A 12,240-nucleotide genomic window follows, 5' to 3' on the forward strand; every position below is an offset into this window, starting at 1 on the left:
AAATATTTCAAAAACTACAAATCATTTCAAAGTAAATGATAAAAATAACGTCCACAGTAAGGTGGAAGTTTTTAACTGTGAATGGAGTTTCTAGGTGAAAGTGTTTTTTTGAGGTCCCAAAATCTTCCATTGGCCTGATGTCATCCTGGCTTGAAACTTTGAAATGTAGGAACATTATTTCGTTTTTATTTATCATGTACAATTATTTCATTCATTCAGACCCATTTGTGTTTGCTATTAGCCTACAACCTATATTATGTACTTTTCCCCCTAATATCAAAAAAACGCTGTGAAATTTGTCTGGAATCTCTGTGGTCCCTCACCACTTCGGAGGGAGAGAAGTCCAGTCTGGAACCAGGCTATTGTCAATGGCAATGGACATTTAATGGGGGAAAAGTACAAACTTTGGCAGGCTACTAGTCCTACATACTTAGACCTAGAATCCCCATTCAAACTTTAAAATGTTCATCTTAATGTGGACATGTTTGCCTGAAAATGAATCTTTGAAATGTTTCATGCACCTTTTAGAATTTAGATGGAGAGTGAAAACGTTTTTTAGGAGTTTTGAACCTTTAACTTTCTGTTTATAAACCACTGATTTAACGTTTGGGCCACACTGGCATTGAAGATGCAACCGAGAATGTAATATTTAACCCCCCTTTTAGAATTTAGATAGAGCGATGATAATGTTCTTCATGAGGTTTGATCCCTGAACCTTTTATTTATAAAACCCTGAATAATACCTCAAGCCACACGAACATGGAAAACACACGTAAGAATGCAATACTTAACCAACCTCTTCGATTTTAAATTGAGAGTGAAAAATTATATTAAGGAGTTTCAAACTCTAAACCTTCAGCTTATAAATCCCTGGTATATCTCCTGAGCCACACTGATATGGAAGATGCAACTCTATTTAATGACTATAAGATATGACAATAACGGATTTGTATTTTGATGACATTAAACATCCCTCTGTTTGCTCTCAATGAAAGAGTAAATCTGGGTGCAGAGAAAAATGTTCCAACAGATGTTTTTTTAACAATAACTGTTGTGTTTTCTTGTTGTGTTCCTTGTTTCTTAGTTATACTTGGTGTTTTACAATACAGTTGTGTTTCTTTACATATTTTAGAAATATATCTTCTTAGTTCTAGTTTTAATTTACACGTGTGTACCTTTTGTTTTGTAGTGATGTCTGAGTGTTTCCTGTTTGCTGCTACCTGTCTTGTCTCACCCTGTCATTTGCAAATGTTGTTCACCTGTGTCTTGTTTAGCCCTAGCCAATCGTGTGTTGATTGTCCATAGATAAGCACCTGTGTCTCCAGTGTGTTTCTGTTTGCCCTTCACTGCCAGTCTGTTTGTTGTATGTAGTTGTCTGTGAGTATCTTAGTGTTTGATCTAGTCTCCTTGATTCGGTGTATGTAGGCTTTCTTCTTGTGCTTTTACAAGTGAAACTTGCAAGTGCCCTCCTAGTCCTTCTCGTGCTCCTTGTGTTCCCTGGTTTTTGTCATAATAAAAACAAGAAAACTCCTTGTATCTGAACTAGTCTGCCTTGGTCTTTCTGTCCTGACCTGCACTCCCTCCTGACTCGCATAGTGACAGCAGTCTTCATTACTTTTGGAGTCTCTCATTCTCCCCTCTCACATTTTGGCTTGTTTGTCTTTTGGTTTGCATCCATCATCCAACTCCTTACTTCTAAGACATTTTAATTTCAATGACCCCCATATCTCTGAGAGTGTACAAATGGACCATTAGGGGTCCATTTGGTTCCATTTTGTACACTCCCGGGAGTTACAGAAATGTAAGGGGACATTCAGAACCCCCTCAAGAAACCATGAGGGTCCCCTGGACCCCACTTTGAAAACCACTGCTTTACACACATCCACTACAGATTCTGCAGACTAACTCACTCATAAACAATTAGTTAATTAGCCTTTGTCTTTATATTCATAATCAATTCTGTGTTTAAGTGTATTGCTCTTATTTTGTTTGAACTCTGAGCCAGGTTCACACTCTTGATTAAAACTGCTAGTTTTGGTCTTCTGAAATTGATAAATGACTTTAAGATATGACAATAACGAATATGTGTTTTGATAACATTAAACATCCCTCTCTTTGCGCTCCAACCATCTGTTGCATGTTTTTTTTTCAACAGATGGTTTTTAACAATAACCTAAAACTCAAAAAAGTTGTGTCATAATGAACCCTGATCATCAGTGAATCTAGTAGATTCAGTCATTCTGTCAGGGGGAGAGGTGTTTGCTATAGACTTTAAACTTTTGACCTGCCACCTCTCCCTTAAACTTCAAGTATTACCTCGAGTTTCTAATTAGTGTGAAAAGCCTGGTGGCGCAAGAGAAAAGGAGAGGCCTCGCAGGTGGAAGGTTGGGGGTTTGAATCTTGGTCCTGGTAAATCTCTATCTTTGCTCTTTTTAAGGCGAGGAGCGTGGAATCAGCCCGCCTCCCTCCTCACGCCCTCTTTTAGCTCCGGTAGGAGGGGGAGGAGCATGGGTAAAGCCCACCTCCGGTGGGAGGAGCTTAATACATTTACATACTAAGCAAAGAAATTTGTGTTGTATGTCATTGACATTATTAGTATTATAGCAGACTTATTTGTAATCTTTTTGACCACTGTTTTAGGTTCTTTTATTGAGGCACTTTGAAGTTTTGTATTGATTGTTGTTTTGGTTGTTTGAGATATTTTGTATTAGTTGTTGGAGTGGTCTTTTGTATTAGTTGAGCTTTGAACCCTGAACCTTTGGTCTATAAACCGCTGATTCATCTATTGAGCCACGCTGGCATAGAAGATGCAGTTGGGAATGTAATACTTAACTCACCTTTTACAATTTAGATGGAAAGTGAAAAATGCTCTTTGGGAGTTTTGAACCCAGAACCTTTGGATTATTAACCCCTGATTCTTCTATTGAGCCACGCTGGCACAAGGGACGTGATCGGGAATGTAATAGTTAACTCACCTTTTACAATTTAGATGAAAAATGCTCTTCGGGAGCTTTGAACCCAGATCCTTCGGATTTTAAACCCCTGATTTAACATTTGAGCCATTCTAGCATGGAAGAAGCAATCGGGAATGTAATAGTTAACTCACCTTTCACAATTTAGATGGAAAGTGAAAAATGCTCTTTGGGAGCTTTAAACCCAGAAGCCTCGGATTTGAAACCGCTGAGTTATCATTTGAGCCATGCTAGCATGAAAAAAGCAGTCAGGAATGTAATAGTTAACACACCTTTCACAATTTAGATGGAAAGTGAAAAATGCTCTTTGTAAGTTTTGAACCCAGAAGCTTTGGATTATAAACCCCTGATTCATCTATTGAGCAACACTGACATAGGAGATGCAAACGGGAATGTAATACTTAACTCACTTTTCACAATTTAGATGGAAAGTGAAAAATGTTCTTCGGGAGTTTTGAACCCAGAATATTCAGATTATGAACCCCTGGTTTATCATTTGAGCCATGGTTTGTACTCCTGACTCATGTTGCCATGCTACCATGCAACATGCAATTGAAAATGTAATGATTAACTGAGAATGTAATACTTCACCCACCTTTGAGAATTTAGACAGAGAGTGATTTTTTTTCCTTCTGGAGTTTTGGTCCTTAAACCTTCTGTTTATAAACCCTTGATTCATCATTTGAGCCATGGTTTGTACTCCTGACTCACATGCCATGCTGGAAGATGGAATTGAGAATGTAATAATTAACTAAGAATGTGATACTTAACCCATAGTTTTAGAATTGTACTCCTTTAAAAGTTCAGAGATTTGTAATGGAGGCAGGGCCGCATTAAGGCCCCTCAGGGCCGTGGAACTACACCAAATCAAAGGCCCCCCCTCAACATTAATCGGACAATATTGGGTGCGTTCGGTGCACGTGCCACCGCCAGCACGATCGGTGCTGACACAGGCACTGGGCACAGCCTTTCCAACTTCAGTCTATGCTATAACTACAGTGTCTATCATTACAAATTACGTTTATTATTAAGGAGGTTACTTTATGGTCATTACAGTCGTAGGCTACTAGAAATAATTGATGAGATGGGTAACAAATGTTTCATATTTATTTTCTTATTCTTCATAAGAAATTCAACAATTCAAGTTTAGAATTGAGAAAACAATTTAACTCACCATGCTGCGCCGAGGTTCAAAGAATTTAACGCACGGCACTTCCAAAGTTTGTACAATGTTTAAGTCACAGGAGCTGGTTTTCATATCGTAAATATGAACGTTGGCCCAAATCTTGCGTTTAATCCACATGGTTCTTGTTTATTTGTGTTGCTGTCACAGACCATGATAGCAGAGTCAGTCAAACCGGTTAACAGAAACAAACTTACCCTAAAATCGGAGGATTTCAAAATAAGAGCCGCTTGTAAAGATTACTCGACAGTAGTTTTATTTTTTTGTCTACTTACAGGAAGTAGAAGTGACACATCAGTACCAGCGACGGTATGCAAGAGGTTTGCATCTGTTCTGCCGCGCAACATTAAAACTAAAGCAACATATGTTTCTAAATATATATAATTCACACAGCAGGGCCCGAATGTATACATTTTTATAAATAATAATAATAAGAATATATATAATATTAAAATAAAATAATATAAATTAAAAAAAAATTACAATAATATATATATTTTTTAAATACATAATTCACACAGGGCCCCTGCAGGCTGCAGGCCGTGGAACACAAGTTCCACTAAGTTCCGCGGTTAATGCGGCCCTGTCTACAGGACTTCTTTGTGTTATCCTTTTAGCCTAAATGTTTTACTGTACCTAGTCGTAGTACCTGTAGTCTAGTTTTTATTTGTTGACGAAATTGTCAATATATTTAGTCTTAGTTTTAGTCATCATAGCTTAGTTTTTATTTAGTTTTCAGCAGTGAAAAAAGGTAGTCAACAAAAGAAATTCGTCATAGTTTTAGTCAACGAAATCAACACTGGTACGTCCCCTGAAAGCCGATTCCGGCGGAAGCTGTCATCTGTTCGTAATGTCCGTTCACGAAAATATATCTTTAAAATATATCTTTAGATTTTCCATTTCTGATAAGCAGCCAGCTACATATATATATTTAAAATGTATGCAACTGCCAAGACGAAACGGAAGCAGGGGGAAGCGGGACATCCGCTCTCCTCCCCCCGATCGTTTTCAGTGCTTCTGTTGTACAGATTGTACGACGCGGGAGCATCTGAAAAGTGTGTGAGTCAACAGTCTGGCTCCAGTGACTACACCGTCAGCAGCAGAGAACAATACATCCTTCATGGGTTAGCAGTCCACTTAGACGTTATTTAGATACTACGCGATTTTACGCAAGTCTTCTCTTAACCCGTTGAGTGCCATAACCGTAGATCTACGGGAGATTTTTTATTTATTTTTTATTTTTTCTCCACATGGGGCGCTCTAACGCAACTTTGGAATGATCCGCGGACCCTGTAAAATGGAATGGACGGATGTGAATCCAGTCCAAAAAACCTACCTCCCGTCCACTCCCATTATAGGATCTTGAGAAAAAGCTCCATATTTCCATATCTTTTTACCGCGGTGAAAACGAGCCATTTTCGACGGGCGATCACTCTGCAATGGCGGATCGCGTTAGAAATTGTATTGTTCCAGTACTTAGTCGGGACCCGCCTCGACCATCGCGCACGCAGCCTTCTGGGTCTGGGCGCTCATCTGGGCGCGGTCTGGGCGCCCAGATGCGCGGTCTGGGCGTCGTGCATGCATGCCCATCCGCTCCTCCCTAGTCCCAGCCTATGCTAGGGTTCTGGCTACGCCACTGCTGTACAGCCTGAGTACCTTTTTGGCCACTTTCTCCACACCCCTGCGTAGCTGGTGCACCATGTCGCTCATCTCCAGGGCCTTGTCAGAGCTGAAGCTGTTGGAGTTGTGTTGGTGGGCCATGTTCTGGTGCAAGTGGCACAGAGGATCCTTCCATGCCAAAAGTAGCCGTAGAATAACCTCTGTCAGCTCTCCTCTCTGTGGGGAAGCCCATACAGAAAGTTTTTTTTTATAATGAATCCATCTCTATGGAAACTGTAAGTCAGTGATACTCAAACTCAGGCCCGCGGCACAATGTTTACTGGCCCGCCAATCAATCAATCTGTCTGTCATTTAATATCACTATGAATTGAGTACAAAGGACCCCAATTGAAACAAGCCGTTGGTTTTTTTAAAGTATTATTATTGTCGCATTCCTAGGTAGGAGACACAAAGAGTCTCCTTTGTGTCTCCTACTGGAATCATCAAATTATTGGCTTAGGAATGCGACAAAAACAAAAAAATATCCATGAATTCAAGTCTCCATGGGGTGACTTTTTTTTTGTTGGTGAACTGTCCCTTTAAATCAACTGGCCCCTGGCCCCTTGCCAGTTTTTGTAACGTGGCCCACAGGTTCAGCTATTTGAGTATCCCTGCTGTAAGTCATATATTACACGTTTGGGAACTTTAATGGTCAATTATTGTTTGTGTTTGTCTTTGAGTCATTCACTTGACTCACTCCCCAGACCCTCTCAGTGACATGCTTTCCTCCGGCGATGTCGGCCAGGTTTGTTGGCACGCTAATCTTTTTCTCTATGCCATTGGTTCTCAAAGTGGGGTCTGGGGACCCCCAGGGGTCCTTGACGGAGTTCCATGGAGTCCCCAGCTGAATGATAGATTAGGAACCAAATATACCTTTATGGGTGATTTTCTTTGGTTAAAATAAGTGATCATTCTTCAATGATCTGGTCTGGTTATCTGCCAAAGTGGTTACCGTAGTAGTGTAGACTCTACCAGTCAACATCTATGTATTGTGTTCATTAGTTTAATGATGCAATGACTGCAGTGTGTATCTCTTTATTTTCTATATTTGACAGGCTCGTTTAAGATCCGGGGAGTGGCCAATCAGTTTGACAGGAGAGAGAAAGGCGTCCACTTTGTCACCATGTCTGCAGGGAACTATGGGAAGTCTTTTGCGTACGCCTCAAAGCACTACGGCTCCAAAGGCAAAGTGGTGATGCCAGAAACAGCTCCAACATCCAGATCCTCTCCCATACAGGTCAGGGGTTAGACTTGATCTACTGGTAAAATGTAAACTGTGACAGGGACACTGTTTTGTCCGGTAGGTCAGTCGGTAGAGCACTAGCCTTTGGATCACTAGGTTCGTAGCCTCGGAAACCCATGCCTTTTTTTTTTGTTTAAAAAGAAAAAAAGGCTGGGAGAACCTTGCAGGAACGCTGGTCTTAGGACCTTGTTATCTCCTAACCAATCAGAGTGCAGAGGGGCGTCGCTCTGAATTTGGTGACGTCAGCGTGCTCCGTGCACAGGCCAGGGGGGAGGGGAGGCGGGGACATAGACTGGTGAAGCAATAGACCATATTCACACGGCGGCCATGTTTCTATGAAGTCAATGAAAGTAGCCACCCCGGGTGGCGGCACTTTCAATGTTAAATTCCAATATGGCCGCCGTGTGAATATGGTCTATAGGAAGCGGCGCAGGAATCCAGCGCCTGGGTTTGGATCCGCCCTTCAAGACCATCGATTGGGCTTGTTCTTTCAGTCTACTAGGTTTGGGGTACGACCCCGGGTACCGCCAACTCAGCGTATGAGGAGTACCGCTTTGTTGTGCTCCACCTCAGCAATCCATCTCACGTGTCCATGGCTGGTACCTACAATAAGCCTCTCCGACCTCTTTACTGTCACGTTTACAAGTCAACTATTAAACTATTGAAATGTCCATGACAATTTAGTCATTTATCAGATGCTCACAGACATGGACCCTAGTCAACCAACATCAGGGTACCTACTAGAGTGCTAAGAAAACAAGCATGTGCTACAAAGTAAATAAGTAGACCTCAAACCTGGCATGTATAAATAGGGGTGTAATGAAAATCAATAAAAATCTTAATGATTGATCGGTCAAAACAGGACAAAACCAAATCATACCATGACCTTAAAATCAAACAGTGCACACTGCAGTTAAAAGAAGAGCCACTAGATGGCAGAAGGGTACTTAACAGCAAAAGCTTGAGCTCCCGCACCATCAAAAGCCACCAGAATTAGAATGGTATCCTATTATTTATTTTCATAGTGTGACTTAATTTTTTTTTAATGAAAATAAAAACATTTATTTGGATAATTGTGACACCCATAATATATAAATACAAAATGTAGCCTCTGTGAGTTTCCCATTTTATTCAGTTTTCAAATCAGATGTTGATTTTTCACTAGCTCATTGCTACTGTTAGACTTAACTGTCCTGTCAAAGATTATACAGTAGCCTAGTGTATGCATTGTTCACTGTTCTTTATGTGCACCACTGCTGTGAAACTCAGTACATTGACAAATTATATATTTGCACCAATTACACCAATACATTTTCCTGTGCTTGTATGTGTGTGTGTGTGTGTGTGTGTGTGTGTGTGTGTGTGTGTGTGTGTGTGTGTGTGTGTGTAATCTCGGCATCATTGTAAATGAGGGTCTCCCTCAATGATCTCTCCGAGAATCTTAATTAAAGGTTGAATGAATTTGCCATTAGGCAATTAACTTAAAGTAATTTTTTTATGAGATTGTGTTTGTGTGAAACTCCTCAGAGTTTCGGGGTGGAGGTGGAGAGAGTGCCCATGTCGTGTCTGATGGATACGGTGGACCGCTGTGTTCAGGAGAACAACATGACCTTCCTCCACTCCTATGATGACCTGGACCTTATAGCAGGTCATGCCAGGTAGGGTCACTGCAACCACAATCTCATACTGTTGGCCTCTGAGCAGCTCCACTGGAGCGGTTAGGGGTTCAGTGCCTTGCTTAAGGGCAGGTCTACAGTGTTGAGAGCAATGAGAGGGAAGGGAGACAGTGTCGGTCATTCGCTACCTCACACAGATTGTTCCTGCTGGTCCGGAGGATTGAATTGGGAACCTTTTGGCTACTCTAACCTTTTTAGGCCGCTGCTACCCTACATGTTTGTTTCTTAAAACTGTTGTGTGTTAAAGCTCTTTTCAACAAGTTGAAGCAATGTCACACTTGAGGTCAGAGCATGTGAGCGGAGTGGAGCGAGAGCAGAGCGGAGCATGGAGCTGGTTTATAAAAAGGTTGGAGCGCTACTCGGAGCGAGGACCGCCTGCCGCTCCAAGCCGCTCCGGCGGGGGCCGCGCACCGAATGTTTGAGCATGCCCGGTCGCACAGACTCAGACACACAGACATCCAGCAGTGCACAGCGCACGTCCTTGATCAAGATTTCAGTCAAATTTCAACTTTTTTACTGTTGAGCGGCCCGGTTTGAGCAGAGCATGGAGCGAGAGCAAAATCAACATGAGCGACGGGGTATGCTCACATGCTCTGCTTGAGGTCATACTGTTATACTGTATACAGCAGGGGTCTTCAACTGTTTTCAGGCCAAGGACCCCTTAACTGAGAGAGAGATGAACCAGGGACCCCCACTATATACTGTATGAAATGTTGCAGATTGAACTTTTTCATAGATTACATAGATAGCTTCATAGACTTGTTTGACAGCATTATCATCAGTGTTGAGTAAATTAACATCTTTTTTTGTTTATTTCAGACATTTAACCATTTAAACCCTCAATACTTAGTAAACTTGACCTTTGGCTCTGTACTTGGTTTACTCCTTTTTCCCTCTACACACAGGGTTCAAGTCGTTAATGTAAAAAAAAAAAGAAACTCTGAAGACCCCTGGTATACAGTATCAGCACAGCTGTGATTCCGTCATAGAAGATAATCAGTGCAGTGCTGATACAACATGTGAAACATACTGTATGTAAATTATACAGGCGGGTGACACATTAAAGGAAAAACCAACAGTGATGTGTTACAGTAAATTGTTCCAGTGTTGTTATACTGTAGATCAGCACTCCTGAAATGTTCCTCTTGTTCAATCAAATTACTCAACTTGAAGGTAACTTAGATTTAGAACTAAAGCTTAGATTTAGAAATGTATTAACCCATTTAGACCTGAGGCTGATGCTAATAACGCCTTCTAAATCCTGACTTAAGTTTTCAGAAAAACTTCAAATATTGATTCAAAAATTACAACAAATGTATGTTGCTATATACTGTACATATCAAAAGGGTTCCCGTCCTGAAAGGTAAAGTTACAAATAGGGGTTCCTGCCCTAAATGGGTTAAAATAATGTGAAAATAAAACTGTAAGGAACATATTACTACTGCTGTTTGAAGACCTAAATGGTCAATGGACTCTGTGTCCACTGATTGTTTACTGACAATCCCCAGCCTTAGAGAAGATGTGTGAGCCTGATGTAGTCGTGGTGTGTGGTGATACATGTGTGTGTCCAGTCTAGGTTCTGAGGTTCTGGAGAAGATGGGTGAACCTGACGTAGTCGTGGTGTGTTGTGGAGGTGGAGGCCTGCTGGCTGGCGTTGCTGCAGCTATCAAACTGTCAGGCTGTCATCAGACCAGGATCTATGGAGTAGAACCAGAAGGAGGTACAATTACCATACATAATACTGCACTCACTCAGTATATTTAGAATTATTATGCATTTGTTGATAAAGGTGTTGTGAGGGATTCGGATGATTTAATGTGTGGAAATGTTCTATTTTGATACAGCGTGCACCATGCACAGAAGCTTCATCGAGAATCAGCCAGTGGGTATGGACACCAAAAGCATCACCTCAGGACTAGCACCACCTTTTGCAGGTACCCGTATTACCTCTGTCTGCAGTGGAAGTGATTGGTGAAGTACTTTATGTCTCTCTCTCTGTCTCTCTCAGAGACAATTAAAAAACCACACCTGTGATATCACAGGACTATGACTTTTTATGGTGTGGTGAGTCCAGCCATCTGCAAGTGGGCGGTCTGTGTATCTGTCTGTGTTAATCTTGTAAACCGCTGGACCGATCAGTGCCAGATATCTTGTGCACAATGGCAGTAAGGCCACAGAAGTGCCTCCATTATTGTTTTTCACATAATGTTTTACACCTTTCACTTTATGATGGAAGTCAATGGGCCTGTGATCGCACTGAAACCTTGCCCAAATTTGACATCTATGATGTCATAGACGACTGACATCATAGATGACTGATATCACACCATCTGCACTCATGAACAACGTTTAAAAGTCTTCAATAAGCCGTAGCAGCAATTAATGACAGACACATTTCAACCTGTTGGCCTTCGTCAGCATTTCACTGTGAAATGCTCAAAAGGTCACCGTGATATTGGAGAGATTTTCCAATTGGTCTTCAGAAACGGGCACATTTTCAGTGACGTCATCATTTGCAACTATTTTGTCACCATTTGCAACTATTTTGTCACCATTGCTTCACTTAATTCATAGTTTGTGTGTTTTATCCAGGCGCCCTCCCCTATGAGCTGTGTAAACGCTTCGTGGAGGCCATCGTCCTGGTGAGCGACGAAGAGCTCAAGGCGGCGGTGTCCACACTCTACAAGTCAGGTCTAGTGGTAGAACCGTCAGGTTCTGCTGCGTTCGCTGCCATCGTTAACAACAAGATACCCAACATGGAGAACAAGAATGTAGTGTGCATCCTCAGCGGAGGGAACATTGGCAAAGATGAACTCACTCATTTCCCTGATTGACAAACCTAGTGCTTATATTCACCTATCTGCCTTTTATGTTTTTATGTACCTTATCCTAGTTTAATAGCAGAAATTATTTTTCTATCACATCCTGTGTATTAGTTAACATGATTAATCTATGAACGGACACAACATCCATTCAGACAGTAGACTAATATACTATACATTAGACGTGGCATCCATTCTGACAGTAGATTATACATTATACACGATCCATTCAGACAGTACACTAATATACTATACATTAGACGTGGCATCCATTCTGACAGTAGATTATACATTATACACAATCCATTCAGACAGTAGACTAATATACTATACATTAGACGTGGCATCCATTCTGACAGTAGATTATACATTATACACGATCCATTCAGACAGTAGACTAATATACTATACATTAGACGTGGCATCCATTCTGACAGTAGATTATACATTATACACGATCCATTCAGACAGTACACTAATATACTATACATTAGACGTGGCATCCATTCTGACAGTAGATTATACATTATACACAATCCATTCAGACAGTAGACTAATATACTATACATTAGACGTGGCATCCATTCTGACAGTAGATTATACATTATACACAATCCATTCAGACAGTAGACTAATATACTATACATTAGACGTGGCATCCATTCTGACAGTAGATTATACATTA

The 12,240-nt window shown here is 41.1% G+C and overlaps 1 protein-coding gene across 1 annotated transcript; it reads left to right on the forward strand.

Annotated features, from left to right (window-relative positions):
• Window positions 1-5,737: 5,737 nt before the first annotated feature.
• Window positions 5,738-11,762, forward strand: LOC308079547 (phenylserine dehydratase-like; the record flags this gene model as incomplete). The annotated part of the gene is made up of 6 exons (XM_080421096.1): window positions 5,738-5,957; window positions 6,870-7,051; window positions 8,585-8,715; window positions 10,305-10,453; window positions 10,578-10,667; window positions 11,326-11,762. 6 exons carry the CDS (start codon window positions 5,738-5,740, stop codon window positions 11,565-11,567), a joined length of 1,014 nt encoding a protein of 337 aa, XP_080277222.1. The 3' UTR covers window positions 11,568-11,762.
• Window positions 11,763-12,240: the final 478 nt, after the last annotated feature.

This window comes from Gymnoscopelus braueri, assembly GCF_963280865.1.
Source record: "Gymnoscopelus braueri genome assembly, chromosome: 23".
In the NCBI taxonomy this organism is placed as follows: domain Eukaryota; kingdom Metazoa; phylum Chordata; class Actinopteri; order Myctophiformes; family Myctophidae; genus Gymnoscopelus; species Gymnoscopelus braueri.